General features: G+C 37.0%; 1 protein-coding gene across 2 annotated transcripts in view; it reads right to left on the bottom strand.

The window, feature by feature from the left end:
• Positions 1–2,195: 2,195 nt before the first annotated feature.
• The window catches only part of SLC24A4 (solute carrier family 24 member 4), a 90,760-nt gene continuing 74,476 nt past the window's right edge, over positions 2,196–18,479 (bottom strand). For both annotated transcript variants that reach the window (XM_051806639.1, XM_051806638.1), the window contains exons 13-17: positions 10,133–10,299; positions 7,804–7,918; positions 5,537–5,649; positions 4,856–4,921; positions 2,196–3,221 (exon numbers count right to left, since the gene is read on the bottom strand). In XM_051806639.1, coding sequence (XP_051662599.1) covers positions 3,069–3,221; positions 4,856–4,921; positions 5,537–5,649; positions 7,804–7,918; positions 10,133–10,299 — 614 coding nt within the window. In that variant the 3' untranslated portion in view covers positions 2,196–3,068. The remainder of the gene's footprint in view (positions 3,222–4,855; positions 4,922–5,536; positions 5,650–7,803; positions 7,919–10,132; positions 10,300–18,479) is intronic.

The raw sequence follows: 18,479 nt of genomic DNA on the forward strand, positions 1-18,479 counted from the left end.
TGATACATTCTGATGTGGGTTTATCTGACACACAATGATTTGTCAATCAGATCTTTCTTGGAACATTCAGTTTACCTGCATGGCTTGGTGTATAACTCTATTTATTTTAGCATTTGGATTATGACAACTTAAGAACCTTTTAAACTACTTCATATGATAATGTGTCATCAAGGCCCTGATACAGCATCTCATAATTCTTTGGCAAACAATACATCCTTGGTCATGTGGTGGTGTCAGAGGAGAACCCTACTAAGGTTATTTATAATTATAAGCATGGCATGATACCTGTCTCATAGCAGGATATGCATGAGACCATCTCATGAAATGCAACATTAGAATTCAATATAAATTGTCCTGAAGTGGGTCTGTGTTTCAGGGAGGGCTGTAGATGACAGGACCAGCCATATGATTTTAGCAGTACTATGTTTTGAGACTGACCCTTGCTAAACACAACACTGGTTTTCTGGAGCAGGTGATATTCAATTTAGGTAGAGTAACTCCAAATTATGTTTGAAGAACTCATAGCATTAGCAGACAAAAATCAGTGCATGTTTGGGCTGGGGGTCAGCTGCTACAGGAAAAAATGGTGCCTGTATTTTTCCAAAGTTGCCTGGTTCAGAAATACGAAGGTACAGCACAGTTTGCTAGATCTGGCACTATAAGCTTTGATGCCCTCATGACTGTCAACTCAGCTTTCACTAAGCATTCAAAATCTGATTTTGGAACCACTCTTCTACTGTGTGAAGACATCTGAGCTGCCTGAACCATGCACAGGAGAGCAAATATTTTGTTGGAGACAGCTAGTTCTCCAAGACCACACAACAGCAGAATATAGGAAAAGAACATTTACTCAGCCTCTCTCTCTGCTCCTTTCAGTCTTATATTTAAGTCATCACCATATTTTCAGCAGCAAACTGTCCTGAAAGACAGCAGGGGAGAGAGTAAGACTAGAAGGGGATGCTCCTACAGTGGTGCAGCAGTATGCTGCATTTTCACAGCCTTTCTGCAACAGAAGACTCAAAGATGAACATGAATTCCATCTCCTCAGCTTTATACTGCAGCAAAAATGTCTTGAATGCCTGGAAATGGGGTCATTGGCATTGTTGAGATAAAATGTGTTTTACTGCCATGCTTGCCTATTCAATAAAGCATTTTAGTAATGCTGTATTTGTGGCCATCTTTAGAACTGGCTTGTTTAACGACAAAACTTTTAAATTATGAACCCTAAATGGATACTAATACTGACATTTGTAACAAAGTGTAAAGTAAGTAATAAATGTGTTGCTTTTTTTCTTTAGGATTACATTGAAAAGATCCAATTCCTAAAAAAAATTCAACAGCAGAATACACTCCTTAATTTGTACTAAAATAATTTTTAAAATAGCCATAATTGTAAACACATTGCCTGGTGTAAACAGTATTCTGCATGTCAGTTGGCTAAAAATAATTATTTATCAGTTGTTAAAAGAAAGAACTTTCTGAATAAGTGCTTATTTACTAATATTTTATAGCATGTTCTCATTGACACAATTTTTTATATATAGTCTTAATGGAAATATTTATATATTTAAAAACACATCAACTGTTAGTTGATAGGTTTGGTTTATAAATATTAAAAAATTAAAAAAATCTATATATAAAGTTAACTGTGCTTCTTTAGAAACTTTATGTGATCATTCACATACAGCTTCAAAGTATTTTTAAAGTTTAGTAGCAATTCAAAATATGCTGTCTCAGTGATTTGCAATTGTATGACCACTACAATGTGGAATGTTACCCATTATTTCAATACTCTGGGCTGAATCTTGCTGTCAATTACATTCAGAGTAATTCCTTACATCAGATTAATGCTGGTGGAAAGGATGTCAAAACTTGGCTTCTACTCGGAGTTGAAAAGAAGTATATTGTGCTTCAAAACTTGCATGCAATCAAATCAAGGACCATATTCTCTTGACAGACTTGCTTTGTCTATGTGATTCTTATCTGCACTGCTCCACGACAGACACTCATCTTCATTAAGCTTCTGGGAATAAAGAAAAATTGAAGAATACACCAGCTTCTTGACTGATGAAATAAGCTTCTTCCTCCCACCAATCAAATTGAATCAAATCAAATCATAATCAGGGTGGGTTTTGTTGTCAGAAAGTCTGGATTATGTTCAGATACTACTCTCAGCTGATAACAACAACTGATAGTTACTGAGCACCCAGTTTTATTTTATTTGTTTAGTTTCTTCTAAATTTACACAATGGGCTTACAATGGCCAATGCAAAGTTTTTTGTGGTGTAGTATTCCACAAATGCCAGTTTATATTTATGTGTACAGCATTCCTCATTAACAATAAAACATATTTTTCAAGTATGAATTTCTGCATGTAATTCTCTTCTTCAGTATGCAGATACTCTTGACTTCTAGTGTGCATCATCACAAGTGATACAACATACAACCATTTCCTCTTCTTTCTCTGCCACGTTGTTCATGTTCATTGAACAGAGTGATAAATATCCAACACTGCCATCAAAAACTGTCAGTGAAGTTCCTCTATAAGCAGAGCACTTGAAAGGGAAATGATGTCCTCAACAGTGCATGCCATGATATGTGCCTTGGACTTTCCGGTCCTGTAGCTGAGATATTTTGAATGAGCCAAGAAAAGTTCTGAACTTGCCTCTTATCCTTCCATGGAAAGTAAATGTCAAAACCAAAAGAACTATAAAGATTTTTCTCCTGTCCTCTTGCTAACCTTGGTGATGGTTGATTGTCTGCAAAAGGAGAATGAAAACCACAACAGAATGCCCAGAAACAGGTCCTTTTAGAGTGCTGCATAAGATCCACGTAGCTTTATGTCTGAGCAGCAGTACCCAAAGAGGAGGAAAATGCTTTGGTTGCCTTGAGCTAGCATGTTAAAAGGAAGGTATGCTTTCCTTCCATATAGGAAAAAGTGCTTGTTAGCTGATGAAGCAGGAACGACACTCAAATTACTGATGGAAAGAAGGTAAAAATGTGAAATGCCTCCTGCCATTTACAGCATGTGTAATCAGAAGAATTTCAGCCTCTCTCCTCATTGTGGTTTAAAGTTCTTCTCGGCACATAGGGAAGTTGACAAAGGTGAAGACATTAAATTCTATCATTATAGATAAACACAGGAAAACAGCATAAAGAAACAACACGTAGATGCCTAATTTCTTGTCAAGTTTCCACTTATTTGCATGGATTCCAAACACCTGCAAGCAAACGAAGTATTAGTTAATTAAGCTCTGAAGGAAACTTTTGGAAACATTCATTATAAGCTAAAAACAAGTCTTTTGAATTAGAGATCTTGAATGAAGATAAAAATACATTCTCAGTATTTTATAGATCAAAAAGGCTACATATGTTTTTCTGATCAAGAAAAGAAATGTAAAAGCCCAAACCAAGAACTGAAATTCTGGTTTGACTCTCAGTTGTCCTAAGATTGTTTTACAAAATATTTAATGAACTAAAATAGAGCACTGAATGAACTACATGAATGTCCCTCCCTCAAGTGCTCCCCTGCAGATTCTTTATGTCCCAGTAGTACACCAGCACCTAATGCCCATTCTTTCAACAGCTTCAGAAGAGGTGCTTTCTTTGCAGTTTGGTTGAGCTCCAGAACTAAGGGTAGTAGTAAGTTACAGGTAGCAAAGCAATGAAGTCCTCAGGAAGGCACCTCTTTTCAATGGTGTTGAGTGCCTCTGAATTGTTATTTGTTTTGCTCAAAAGTCTCCACTGAGTTTTGCTGGAAAGGTCTGTGTGAATCAGGGTATTCAGCAGAACAAACGAGACAATAATAGATGCCTCAAACTCAGCTGATATGGCTTCTGCTATGAAACGATTCTTTTCAGAAAAACGTGAAGGGCTAGCATAGTAACACATCTGTATTATCCTCCCATTTTTTCCCAAAGTGCTGGTTACCAATATGCATGCAGCAACATCAGATACAAATGTCTACAGAACAACTCTGCTGTTTCACAAGCACTGTGCAGTATGGCAGACTGGGGATAAGACAAAAAAGAAGAAAAGAACAGGCTCTCACATCTTATGTATCAGACACATTAGGAAGTTAGTAGCAGAGTGAACAGCTCTGGTCATTCTACCACTTACATCGTGCACAGGTGATGTGAAGTTTTGTAAGACCGAGTCATGCAACAGTGTGAAACCTCCAGTGATGACCCCTTCTTCCTATAGAGCCTCTACAAAGTCTCCCAGACAATCAGTGAAACACATTAGTATAAGTGAGTATTTTATACCTTTTTGATTCCTTATACCTGATTTGATTCTTCCTACAGAGGGTTCCCTGGGAGTCAGCAGGATCAGACCTTAAGTACCAGCAAAATTGACTTTTGAAACAGAATTAATTTTCCAGCTTGATAAATCATGTCACAAGGGTAAGTGTCTTACACTGAGTGACATTTAGCATCTGCATTTAAAGTCCTGAGGTTCACAGTCCTCACTGACTAGTACTTATTCACAGTTTAAGCTACGGCACTTGATTAGTCCAGGCTGGTTTTAGAAATCAGAGACAATGGCAAAGGGTGATAAACCATACCTGGGTCTTGTCCCAGCATAAAGTAGAGATAGGTCAGGGGTATGCACACTGGATCAAAGAAGTACTACTGGATCCCATAATTTCAATACTGTCACTGAAATCTATGGGACTTACACATATCCAGCATCTCTTGCACCAAATGCCAGACTTCAGTCCTCACTGAGGACAGTGCTAGAAGAATGATACTTTCCAAGAAGCAATGCTAAGTATTTCTATTTTATCCTTCTATACCATGTAAATACCTAATCATTATTTTGCAACTGGAATACTTGGAGATGCTCAGATACTTACAGTAAGTGCCACTGATCCTAGCAAAAGTCCAACTGAATAGACCAGTCCTTTGCTGTTTATCTTAACCTGTGGGAATTGGAGGAGACTTTTAAAATGCTCAGCATATAGCTGTGCTTTGGAGATCAAAAATCAATTTACTGATTTATAGTCCACCTTCTGTTTTGAATAGCGACTTACATATTTTAAACTATGGAAATCCACAACAGATTTATCATAATGAAGAACAGGAAGATTAGGGAATCAAAGCAAATGTATAGTAATCCCATCTCCACTAAAAAAGAAGTCAGCATTTATAATGGGATTTATGTTAAAAAATCCTCAGAAGAGAGAGATAAGCTGTTATTCTCATCTTACAGACAAAAATACTAAGGTATATGGAGACAGCTGTGCTAGAAGTTGTATAGTGAGAAAATGATAGAGCCATGAACTATCCATGGCACTATTTTTCTGCTACACAGTGTAATATACTTCAGTTGACAAACTGGAAATTAATTGCAGCTTGTGGAAGGAGAATTCCCTCCTTAACTTTATGTTCCTTGGCAAAGAGGAACTAATTTAGCAACTAATAACACGCTCAGCAGGTTCTTTGGGGGTTTACTTATTTTATTTGTATGCTTTCCTTTTAGGATTTTTTATAAATAGAATAAAAGGAGAACTTAAAGATTTGCCAAGTATACGTACAGTTGATCCATAATCGATCGCCATGGTCTGCAAACCCCATGGAATGCCAAGTCCCACCAGAATGTCAAAGACATTACTCCCTACTGTATTGGACACTGCCATGTCACCAAGGCCTGCAGAGAAAAAAAAACAACAACACTTCAAAAAAATCAAAGTATACAACCATTAGTCTGTGTACTAGAGGAAATTAAAGGGAATGATCTTCATGGATGCAATTCCCCGTAGAACCAGTCAGAGTATCTGAGGTAGGGAGACAATTTCCATAACATTTGCATGACTTCTGAAAAAAGTGTGCAAAAATTGCACTCCAGCTACATCTTCCTTGTGCCTCGGAGAGCTTTTACAAGGTGTGTGGCATCCATTCAGCATCTGAGTTCAATGTCAAGGTCCTGTTCTAAATAGCCAGCAGCCACAGAAACCTGAAGATTATGTACGGGATTCAGTATGTGGCTACATGACCTTTACCTCATGTGAATGATTCAAAGAGATCCTGAAAATCACCCAACCAGGTGGTAGTCAAAGACATTAAGCACTTCTGTGGGGCTCAATCAGCAATAATTGCACTTCAGGACCAATAAAATGCTACAGGAAAGTTAAAAAAGAGTGAATTGTGGTGAAGTACCTAGGTATTACACAAAATCTACCTCAAATACTCATCACTGGCTGGCATCTCATTCTCATCACTGGCTGGCATCTCATTCTGCACCACTGTCAATGAATATGAAGAAGGCAGAATTCTCTGTCCCTGCTAATTTCCTTTAGGCACTGGCCTAACTATTAAATCACTTTCACAAAGTGAATACTGGAAAGGAAAAGGAACTTTGACATAAATGGGACATCCCACAAACAGTTTCAGAGTATACACAGAGTGGAGACATACACTACCACACCATAAATACAGTATCTTCTAGTAGGAAGCTGCTGAGAGAAGGGTAATGCTTTCAATTCAAATTATAGTAGTGTTCCTCTCTGCTATTAGATATTTGTCTGCATTCTGTCAGTAAACAACTCTCTTGAATTCAACTAGAGCAAAGTCCCTGTACTGTCTTTAAGGAAATAAGGCTGATTTTTGCCAAGCTAGTGCTTACCTTCACTTTCAGAGGAAAAAATCCCTACAGTAGTTTTGTCTAACACAATAGAAGAACTAATCCAAATAAGCAGTTTGATAATTTAAAAATGTAACATGTTACAAAAATCTGTTTAATAATGCACATGAAAAATTAATTTAGTAGAAAGGTGGTTCCATAAAAATTTTGAATACTTTTTTGTACTGTTTTTTTGTGAGATTTTCCTGCACATAAAAAATAATACAACCTGGAAAATTAAATATTTTAAATGTATAATACTTTTCAAGCAGGCAACATTTAACAGCACTACTTCTATCTCAAATTACAAAGGCAGGGCTTTTGAGTACTTAATTTATCACTGCAAAACACTTTTTTTTGCCCAATGATGTGTGCTGCAGATCTCATTATCGGGAAGGAAAAAAGGCTATGGGAATTGAAACAGTGGAAAAGAATAGTACTAGGTCCTTTTCTTATTCTACTGCTGTACCAGGGATTATGCTGTCAGCTTTTATGTTTTTCATCAACAGGAGGTGACGCTGCTACCAGTATTTTTCAAGTAAAAAAAGGAAGTGTAAAGAAACTTAATCAAAATTTAAAGATACATAAAAAAGCCTCTGACAATTTCAAATGGACAGTTGAGGAGGACACAGCTGACAGTTATCTAAAACTCTATCCAGCACAGCTATTCAGATGTCAAAGTGGGAAAGAGGTCTGCATTTGGAGAAGCATGCCTGGAGCAACATGACTTCTGCCACATCCTCTTAAACTGCTTCACTTCCCTGGGTTTGAGAGGTCTTCTAGAAATCAGTACAAGTTTTACATGGACAAGTGGTTGTCAGTATATATTCTTCAATGTAATTTTTAATAGCTGATATTCTAGTTTTGTCTATGACTTTTATCTTTTTACCCTGGCTGATACATACCATGCATGGCATATCCTAATGTTGAATTACCTTCTAGAATGCTAGAATGCCCAGTCCCAATAAGCAAAAAATAACAGGACAAGGACTACTTTTTTGATTTACAATAATTAGCAAAGTGTTTTGGTTTCTAATGAGGCCCTGACACAGTAAAAAACAAAATAATAATAATAAAAAGAAGAAGAATAAATAAAATAAAATTGACAATTTATGTATATGGAGGAAGCAAATCACAAAGCATGTATGAAGGAATGCAGTTATGCTTCAGCAGACACAGTACCTTGTCTTGCTACTATTAAGCTGGCCATGCAGTCTGGGACGCTTGTTCCTGCAGCTAGGAAAGTAATGCCCATGATCACATCTGGTATCCCAAGGGTGTATCCAATCACAGTCACCTGAACAGTGAGGAAAGTAGATTAATTTACCATATCTGGAAAATCTCCTCATTCCAATACAGTTGTGCCATACTCTTAAATTTGATTTCTGGTTTGGACCCTAACAGGATTAGACTCAGGACACTTACCTATTTCTGCAAACCAAATGCTTGTGGAATAATCAGCATAAAAACAACCCTGTGCAAAGGAAAAGGACCTTGGGTCTTATTAATCAACATTTTTTGAATAAACAAAACTCCATTTTCTGTGCCTCTAACATGATATACTGATCTTTTAAGGAGATCAGGTGATCTGGTCTGTGGGTTTGGGATTTCTTTGTTCCCAAGAATGGCAAAGATTCTCACTAGTTCTATTCTCAAAAGGACTACAACCAATTTATATTGTAATATAGGGGCAGAGATATAAAGAATTTATTATAACCCAACACATGAAGAAGAAACTAATTTCTTGCATGACTTCTGATACAATCTTGAAGTGAGCATGTCTGGTTATACTGTCCCCTGAGACTCCAGAGACAGCTTTAAAAGAGCTCAGGGAATCACTGAAGACTGCAGAATTCCTAGAAAGGACAGGGAACTGTATTTAGTTGGAGTATTCAAAGAGGGCTGAAAAAGCATGAAGAAAAGGCAGGTGAAAAGGAAATAGGCTTGTGAGACTGAGAAGACTGAATCAAGGACAGGCAGCTGCCTCCCTGCTGAGACTGCTAAGGATGGAAGTCTTTAAGGCTCTGTGTTGTTTTCTCGAAAAAGTTTGCCAGTGTCTTACATGAGTAGAACTGGACTCTTCACCAAAGAAAAGGTGTATTTTAGGAACCTGATGATAAATCTTATCTTCAGGGGCAGAGACTCAGAAATAGGAGTAGGCATCATTCTCCTGCTGCAACTGGTAACAGGGTATTAAAGTCCATCTGCCCCTTAGAACAAACTGTATTGCAGTTCATCTGCCTCTTAAAACAAACTGTGTTGCACCCTTAATGAGCACCTCTCTCATTTTTGATATCTACACATGGAACCAAGGTACAGAGTGTGAGCTTGCAAAGGACATATAATATGAAATAAATGTGTGGCTCTGGCATCATTATGCCAGGCAGAATGAGTGGCTGGTATAGGAATTTCTTCAACAGTCTATGTTAAGAGGATTGCTTTACAATGCAAAACTTATATAGAAAGTTGCAAAAAGCATACAGAAAACACAATCTTCCATGAGAAGAAACATAAAACAGTTTGCAAATGCCTGACACATTTCAAGAAAGTAGAGATGTTCTCCATCCAAAAAAGTTTTTGCAGGTTTAAGAAGTTTAAGAATAAAAATTCGTCCATATGCGTGACCAGAAGAGTGTGCATATATATATGTGTCTGTGAGTGCAATATGTGAGACTATATATACGTGACCAGAAGAGTGTGCATATATATATGTGTCTGTGAGTGCAATATGTGAGACTATATATATTCCAACATGAAACAGCTGAAGGTTTCTTCACCATATATTCCTTTAAAAAGAAAAAGGAAAATGGGCATATGAATTCTTCACAGCATCCTACCAATCTTCAGCTTTATATTGCAGAAGTACTGCTCATTTTCCCATCACAGAATCAATTTGAGGAGCTGTCCTAGTCATCTCTAATTGAAAAGGTAAACTCGAGAGACTGAAAGAGGGTGAGGAGGAAAAATAGGAATTTATTAAAATCTTCAAGTAAGTATGCTCCTGAATTGACAACAATTTATAGATATACACCTGACACACTGTTTCTCACAGATCCAGGGCAAATGGAAACACACTAGCAACCATAATACTCTTCACTAAGAATTTTCTTTCCAATCTAATCAGGATGTTTTACACCACTTCTGAGTCTGCATCCAGCTGCCTTTTATGCATGTTTCAGTATGAGACCCTGTAGCCAAATTTCTAAAAGTGTCTCAGCTGCTAAGAGTTAAACATTTTCATTTAAATGCCCTTTACTAGTAGGATGTGGATAGCCACGCTGTCTTGATAATCAGGCTGGCACCTTCCTGTACTGTACTGGACCCTACACAGTAAAGACCCAATTATTTGTGGAGGATAAAGCAGCAGAAAGCTAAAATTATAATAACTGAATATGAGCTGAAGAGACTGCACTACAATTACATGCCTTGCTTTAACAAATGCACAAGAGATCTATTATCTATTTTGAGATGCGCATTTCACTCAGTATGAAGTCCTGCTAAGTACACTTACCATCCACACCATGAAGTAGGAGAACAAGGCAATCCAGAAAGTGGATAAGACGAATGTCAGCATAAACCACTTCTCCCAGCGTGGTTTGCTGCAGTTTGGAATGGTGGCAAAGAGCAAGAATATCAATGGCCATGTCAAAAACCATTTAACTTTGTTCATTTTTCCACCTGCAGGACAAAGAAAGGAAGGAAACAGTTTAGCTTTCCCATGACTATCCCAAGCCCAGTTACACCTCTTTGAGCACAGAGGATGACGCCAGTAGGATGTTTACAATTGTGTGTATCAGCTCATTTTCCAGTGTACCTCTCAGCTATACTTGGCCTTGTCACTCTCAGCCAAGTTCTGCATGAACATCCAGAATCTTACAGTTAAGCCTGCCAAGGTCTATGTAAATCCATGAAAGAATTACAATGATTTAAAAGCATGGCTGATTTTAAAACTAAAATTAAGTCAGCTTTGTTGCTCTTTCAAATGTCTGTATTACTATTAATCCATAACTTAAAAAAAACCCCAAACCACCAAAAAACCCCACTCCTCTCACCTTATAAGGAATATTGAAATCCAAGTGGTGAAAATAACTTGTATGTTCTGTGCAGCAACAGAAAATACTCTCACAGAAAACAGAAGCACAGACCCAACCTATGAAGACAGCAAAGTTTTTTTCACAAGCCTCACTGTTCTCACTTGGGCAGAACTTGGAATAAGTTGATACTCTGGAGATGTAGACTTGTTAACTCTCTCCAACTGCACACAGCACCACCTCGAGATGGTCTCTTATTTTCTGTAAAAATTAACTGAATATAGTGACTTTCCTTGTACAGCTCTCCAAAATCAACTGGTGAGAAATACCAGAGAACTGTCATCACTGAAAACAAGTAAATACTTTCTCATTTTTTAAAAATTTACAGTATTGTAAATGTGCATATAAATCTTAATATATAGAAGAGAATTATTTTATAACTGGGCCATAAGTAAATGGGCTACTATTTAGTTCATGAGGTATCCTTCAAGTAGGATAACAAATTTGTTTATCAGGCTAAATTAGAGTATCACAGCCAACATCATGGTAATTTTTATTTGTGTTTTCTTTACATTGTGTTAGAATTATGCTAGTAGGGATTACATCATTAACTGACAATGCTATCCATGAGATCTAGCAAATATGCCATTTTGAATAAAATAATTGATCACGTTGAAGAAAATTATCAGGTACATCTTCCAGTGAAGTTATTTAGCTAAATTATAAAGAACAGTTAATAATTAGTGAAAGCTCCTATCAAGTTTATCAGGAATTTTCTTTCAAAAAGGACTTTGGTATTTAGGATTTGTGTAATGGGAATTTTTGTCAGTGAATTTAATTAGATTGATATCAGTCCTCTGGACCAATGTACACCAGATGCAATGAAATTAAATATTAAATTAATAATACTTTTGTAATTTATGAGGCTACTTACTAGTCTAATTTAACTTGGTGAGCTCAAATGGAAGTCTTACATATTCTAGCACTAGATTATGAATCAATGTCTTAACTGGAGATTTCTTTGTGAATTCTGAGATGCCATCAACCCACAAGGAAATCTTAGACTAAGCTTGGCTTTTTATTCCCATTTAGTAGCTTGGGGCTGTGGAACTTCTAACGCATAAAACCACTGAAATCTCTTAAGGTCAATTCTAGTTCTAGAATTGACTACTACTACTACTGGTTATTACAGATTTTACAGGAAAGACATTTTTCCCTCTGGTTACATATGCTGCTACACAGATTTTTTTTTAAACAGTTATTTTCTATCTGTTCTGTCCAGAAAATGATATTTCTTGGCTCACTTCTCACTTTAATTCTCTTAGCAAGGCTGTAAATATCCCATGAACTATCCTATGGTAACTTATACTTCCTCCTGCTTAATTTGTTACAGTTTAGATCATTAAAAGCTCCTAGCTAGCTAATTGGTACTCTTTGTCTGCTCAAGTTGCTAGGCTTGGTTCATAGTCAGCATGGCCTAGGCCAGTAATTTCCTCAGTGTGTAATCCCAAACGCAAGGTCAGTGGATGACTGAGAGGAAAAATTATAGATCCGATTCTGATCTACGTGGGTGTAATCTAACTGACTTCAGTGCTGCTACACATAGGCAGTCCCATTTTCTTTTCAATAACATAAAAGAAGCAGAATTGCTTGAAGAACAAATAGAGAATAAATGCAATCAGCCTCTGCTGGGGAATATTTATCTTGTCGGGAATCTTGCCTAGTACCCTGCATTAGTCAAACAAATGCTTTACTGAGACTGCACAGTGCCTTACCCCTGGCATTGCTATGTTTGTCCAGTTCCAGGAAACCTAAGTACTAGTGGAGGAGGACTTGCCTTTCCATTATCTTTGCTGAGTTTCAATGGATGTGTGTCACCCATTCCTGGCTCTATTAGTGGTGATGCTTTATCCACACATCATGAATTGAAATTACTTTTTACAGCTAGCTGGTTTGTGGAAGTGATATTTGTGTTCATTACACGGCAGCTAGGCTTGAGACTTTGGGGAACAACAGCTGAATGTAATTCTGTGTTTTGCTGGGTTAACAGCTGGGTTCATTTGCAGTGAACCTGGAACAGGTTTGAACCACCATGGCCAAAGCAGCCCACTTGACACATTCTGTATTGGCTTCTCTTTTGTGTCACGGTTTGCTTTTATAAACTTTTATATAAAGCTTTAAGTATATCTGGCCTTGGTTCTGCCTCAGGCCATTTTATTCAGTTCTTACTGCTGGGTCATGAAACTTCCGTGGCACCCAGTGATAAACAAGTCTGCTCTTACATTGTAACTTAGCAGTATTTTAAGAATCTATTAAGTATATTTAGCAGCAACCTCAATGAAGTGAGACTTTATTTCCTCAGGGAACTGATGACTTTATTCATTTCACCTGGCTTAGATGAATGTAAAAACAATATATGGCTTGAAAACATAAAGTTTACTTTATTTTTTTCTCGTTCTTTTGAAATTATTTCTTTTGCTGTTCTGTTGTTTTGGTTTTGACCACCCACTCTAAAATAATCATTAAAATGATTTAATGACAAATTTGTTAAAGTGGAGTACGCTTGTAGCTCATGACAAATTGTTTTACAATGTTGCATAGCTCCCTAGTACTTCTTCAAGGAAGAAAATGATCTCTCATTTGATACATAGCTGTTGTGTTCCATTACAAGACCTCAGCGCAGTTGTTTTAGGAGTGGTACCAGCCACTCCTGTGAGCCTGGGGTCTAAAGGCTCCTACAGCAACTCACATAAACTGAGCAAAGGTGTATTTTGCACCTCCCACAATAATAATGAAAGAATATTGTTTTATTATAGAAAGCAACACAGGTCTATATTCTGTTCACTCTCTGTAAAACAGAAAGATGAGCATTTTTCAGCATGAAGTTCTTTTTACTGCTTTATACGTCCATTTTTCCTGTTTCCACATACACTTGGAAGGCTAGTATGCCAAGTATTTCAGAGAGGTATCATTACAGAAGAGCTTGATCACAATGTTTCTGAAAATGAAGTGACAGCCCTACAACAAAGAGCTCTTTGCTAATTTTCAAAGCATTTCTGGGCTAGTCATCTTTCTAGATGTTATGCTCACAATAATTACTTTTACATACAGATAGTGCCCTGGTGAACAAAGACAACAGCACACATCGCAGCACTGAGTATTTCCTTAAGGCACTAAAGAAAATACTGTCCTATTCTCAGTTCACACAGAGCTGAGAGGAGCTCAGTATAAAAGTATGAAACTGCATTTTTGTTTATCTTCAGATCAGAAGTGTACTCTTGAGATAGCTACTGACTGACCCCATTTAGTGTACTTTGGTTTGCAATTTACTGTATTTTAGTTTGCAACATGGAGCAGCCTTGCTGCACACCAATAAGATTCCCCTGCTATAAAGCTGAACCAGAGACACAAACTTAGAAGTGCTCCAAAACCTAATGGGATCAGGCTAGAGCTAGTCTGAAACAAAACTTCCAAAGGCATATAGTGCAGACATGTCCTAGGCAATAAGCTTCAGAGAAAACACATTTTTAAGTTTAGACAGACTGGAGTCTGCAACTACACCATCAAGAGTCACCTCTAAGGTATTGTAGGTAGTTAAACTTGATAACTTTTCAGTTAGTCTTTCATTTAAAAGCATAGCAGGCAAGCACAGACCTCCACTCCACACTTCAGAACATGCCTAAACCTTCCCAAGTGAAAGAAGCATCTCCTTACACAAAGCAGTGATTAGCTGACTGATCTAAAAAAATAAAATAAGATCTCTGAAAAGCATGAATCTAACTGGCACAAAGGATTTTCAAAACTGTATGTTTATGAATTCATAAAATCTCCCACTTAAGGCAACTTGAAAACTGGGAAAGGTTTTCTCTAATTGAAGTCTACCTACAAAATGAGAAAGGCTTCCTGGAGTCTACTATTTCTTTCTATTTTTTCTAGGGTTTTTTTTTGTTTTGACAACAGTAAACTTAGAGGAAAAAAATGGCACATCCAGGCTTGCCTTTTTTTTGAGAAGAAAAAACAGACAAAGAAACAAAAAAACCCCAACAAAACCTAACCTGTTTTTCCACCAATTAAAAATTATTTTTAAAGCACCTGTTATCTTGGTCCTAATTAAGCTTTATATCTACAAAGATGTATTTACACCCACATATCATTATCAATATTAATTCAATTCTCAACCAGAAAATGTGTAATGGTAACACACATGCTTCCACACTAGCAGCTTTGTAAGAATCCAGACAGCAAGTAAACTTCTGCCAGAAAATGCTGTTGTTTGTCAGAGTTCAGACTGATTAGAAAAACTTTAATATATGTAAGTTAGACAATCTGAAATCATGTCTAGTCATGTGCAGCATCCAAAACAGAAGAGAGAATTATAAATTTTTGTCACAAGTATTGGGACTCAACATAGAAACAACTGAAACATATATATAAACAGATATAACAAACCAGATGCCTTGTGAATTTTCCATCAGAATTATTTTCCACTGAAAAATGCCTTTGTTGCAATTAGAAAAAAATCTGAGAAAATGGTTTTCAATTTGCAATTAGGAAAATTAACACAGCAGCTGAATCTCCACCTTCTTCAAAAATCCTTGTTGATTTCAGCTTTGCAACTTCCCTTAGGAGTTGTGGAGGCAAAACACTCTGTGTTACCAGACTAGAAAAAGGCTACATAAGTGTTTAAAAGTGTGTCCAAGGAGGCCCAACCTTTGCCAACCTTCCAAGCGGGCAACAGATATATTAAAGTACTTTTATTGCAATTCTCCTGCAACAGATATTTGGGAAACACTCTTTTTCCCCCTCTGGAAAACACCAAGGTTTTACTTCTTATCCTCATCCAAAACACACTATTTCTTAAACTACTGGTACTCTTCTCAGAAGTTTCATTTTCCAGAATAAAAGTTCGAAATTCTAGACCATAAGATCTGTCCAAAACTACTCAGATCTCTATTTTCAGCCTGTGCTTTTACCACACTTAGTATATTTGGATTTATGCCAATAATTTTCTCTTAAATACACATTTTCAGTACAGTGGAAACTGGTCTAGAAAAAAGAATTTGCTCCAGTACAGAGAAACAAACTTTAGTCTCACAGTTACCATAGGTTTACATAGGACAACATTCAACAAAAATAAAACATAACAGAAATACTCCTCATATCTTGTTAAACTTGGTTGGATATTGGCCTGGTTTATTTTGTATGTTTTAACCTCGTTGTATACTTAATTTTTTTTTAAGGAAAAACTGGTATTTATAGACTTCCTCAAGTTCCTCTTCACCCTTTCATAATACGGTGATGAGTTACTAAATTCAATCTTTGATGAGTTCTCTTCCAATCTATCCAGTGCATCCTCCACCAAGGAGTACACTTATTGCTCTTCTGGAACACTGTTTCCAGTTTAGTTTTCTACAGAAGGAGTCTGACTTGTGAGCTCCAAGAACATGATGCAAATCAAAGTGCAGTAAATGAGGACAACAGAGATCTGAAATAAAATTCTAAGGCAGATGCCCTATTACACAGGCAGTGGCAAGAGGAAGCTCTTCTAAAAAAGCATTTTGGTATACTACAGTTAGGTCCTACTCTGAACTAGCTTCTTGGAAGAAGAACTCTCTTGCAACATCAAATAAGCCCTCTTCCTAGCTCCTTAAGCCTCCTAAGTCATGTTTCCAATATTTGGCAAAAGCACCATAAAGCAGGCCAAAAAGACAGCCTGAGGAACAACTAAAATGAAGAATCAAAATTCACAATAAATCTTACTTATAATACATTAGGAGTAGGAAGTCTTCTGGGTCCACTAGTGTTCAAAGTATAAAGGAGCACTGAGAGAAGATGGGGGCATTGCAGAGAAGGTAAAAGAACTCTGCATCGGAGACAGAAACTGTAAAGGTTTCTACATGGAACTAGCTCATGCCTGGAGGACATGTAACTCCATAGGAGATATAACAAAGAGATACAGCATCCTGAGTGTTCAAGTGAGGCACTCCAGGTTTGCCTTGTTCCCTGTGTTTCCAGTAAAAGAAGACATTAAGTGAAGCTAGTAGGACTCAGGTCCAAAGGAAGTAAAAGATGGTTCTTCACAAAACCATAAAACACCTTCCCAAAGGATGTTGTGGGTGTTAAATGTTTGCAAAGATTCAATATGAATTAGACAGGTTAATAAAGAAGAAATACATTAGGGAATTTTAAATTAAAATTTTACACCCAGTCCAGGAACTTCCTTGAGCTGAAAACAGCTGAACACCAACTTTTCCTGTCTTGTCCTTCCCCAGGCTTCTTCATAAAATCATGGTTGGAGTCAGAGTATTGAGTGAGACAAACATTTGGTTTGACCAAGTACAAACATTTTAAATGTTTCTAGTAGATACTGTTAATTTCTCTTTGGCTTCTATCCTACATGTTATCTTTGCATTTTGTATCCATATAAAAATGGGCAGAATTGCTAATCTCTTTTATTGCCATCTCATTTTAGCTGTAAGAATTATTATTTCTGTTTTAGCTAACACCATCATGACTTATATAAAGCACCCATGCTCCAATCCTGTAAGAGGAGTTCTTCATTTCTGTGAAATGAGCAGGAGCTGAGAACATAGAGTATTTTAAAGGGTGTTGAACATGTGACAGTGGAAGGGATTTCAGCATCCATTAAGAGCTGCACAGAAGTGCTTTTCTGAGTCTGGGCTCTAAAGGACTATGGAGCTATACAAGGCCTTTAACACATGATTTGGTTGTCAACATATGCTTGCTCGGTTTCATCCTGCTTTATTCTGATGTGTGGAGTGTTTTTTTTAAAGTTTAGGATCTGTTTCCAAACAACTGTAGAGTAATCAAATTGTAAAGCTTCAAATGAGCCTTTCTCTTGGAAGATAATCATCACAGCCTAAAGGTTAGGTCAAGAAATAAATTCCTCTTTTAAAAAGACAAAGTTTTTTCCCCACACAGAAACCAAAGGCAAAGGCTGGTTTGAATGGTATCTTACACAGTTTCCACAAAAACTGTATGTTGTTTCCTGTTTCAAAATGGGCCTGAACCACTCCCTAGGGGTGAATCCTTACAGATGTTCAACAAAGGGATCTAGGCTGTAACAGTTTGAGGCCTTTTCATGTAACAACTATTCTCTGCTTTTGCGTGCTAAAGCCCCCAGAATTATTGCTGAGCATTGTTGTTGACAAAGGATAAAAAAGAACAAAATGCAAAACCTGGAGATGGTAAATAATTACTGGGAATCACTCAGAGATGATGTAGTGCTTTAAGTTTCATTTACATTTACTTCTGTTTCAGAAAAAAATCCAAGTTGTTCTTGCAAAAGGATCTAGAATATGCAATTTGAAGGAAGAAAGTCAAATTCCAAACTAGGCTAAAAAAGGTGACTATAAAACAGCATTTAAAAAAGAGGTTGGGCCAATTCATAGCCACTTCAGTTGCAGTTCCTAAAATACTAGAGTGAATTTTCTACTTAGGACACTGCAAACAGTTGAATTGGAAAGTCCTATTTTAAAGAGAAAGGCTGTTTTTCATAGAACCCTTTACAGTACTGAAAGAATACACAAGCTTCTGATCTTTAGAAAATGTATGTGCCTTCTTCCTGGTCTGAAAAGATATCAAAGAAAAACAAAACAGAGAGGATTCTGGGAAACTGCCTGCAAACTATCTTTTCCCTAAAGCCAGCTTTAAGTGTCAGGATTTTTTTTGACTACTGATTGTCCCACAGTACTTAAACAACAACAAAGTTTGATGCTGGCTCCTCACATTTTCTCCAAACTTATTAAAGTGGTGCTTTTGTAGGCAAAATAAAAGAATTCTTGTTCAGAGTATATGAGTTGAGCA

The sequence above is a fragment of the Manacus candei genome, unplaced genomic scaffold (assembly GCF_025592945.1).
Source record: "Manacus candei isolate 608988 ecotype Guabito, Panama unplaced genomic scaffold, ASM2559294v1 h1tg000067l, whole genome shotgun sequence".
Classification (NCBI taxonomy): Eukaryota; Metazoa; Chordata; class Aves; order Passeriformes; family Pipridae; genus Manacus; species Manacus candei.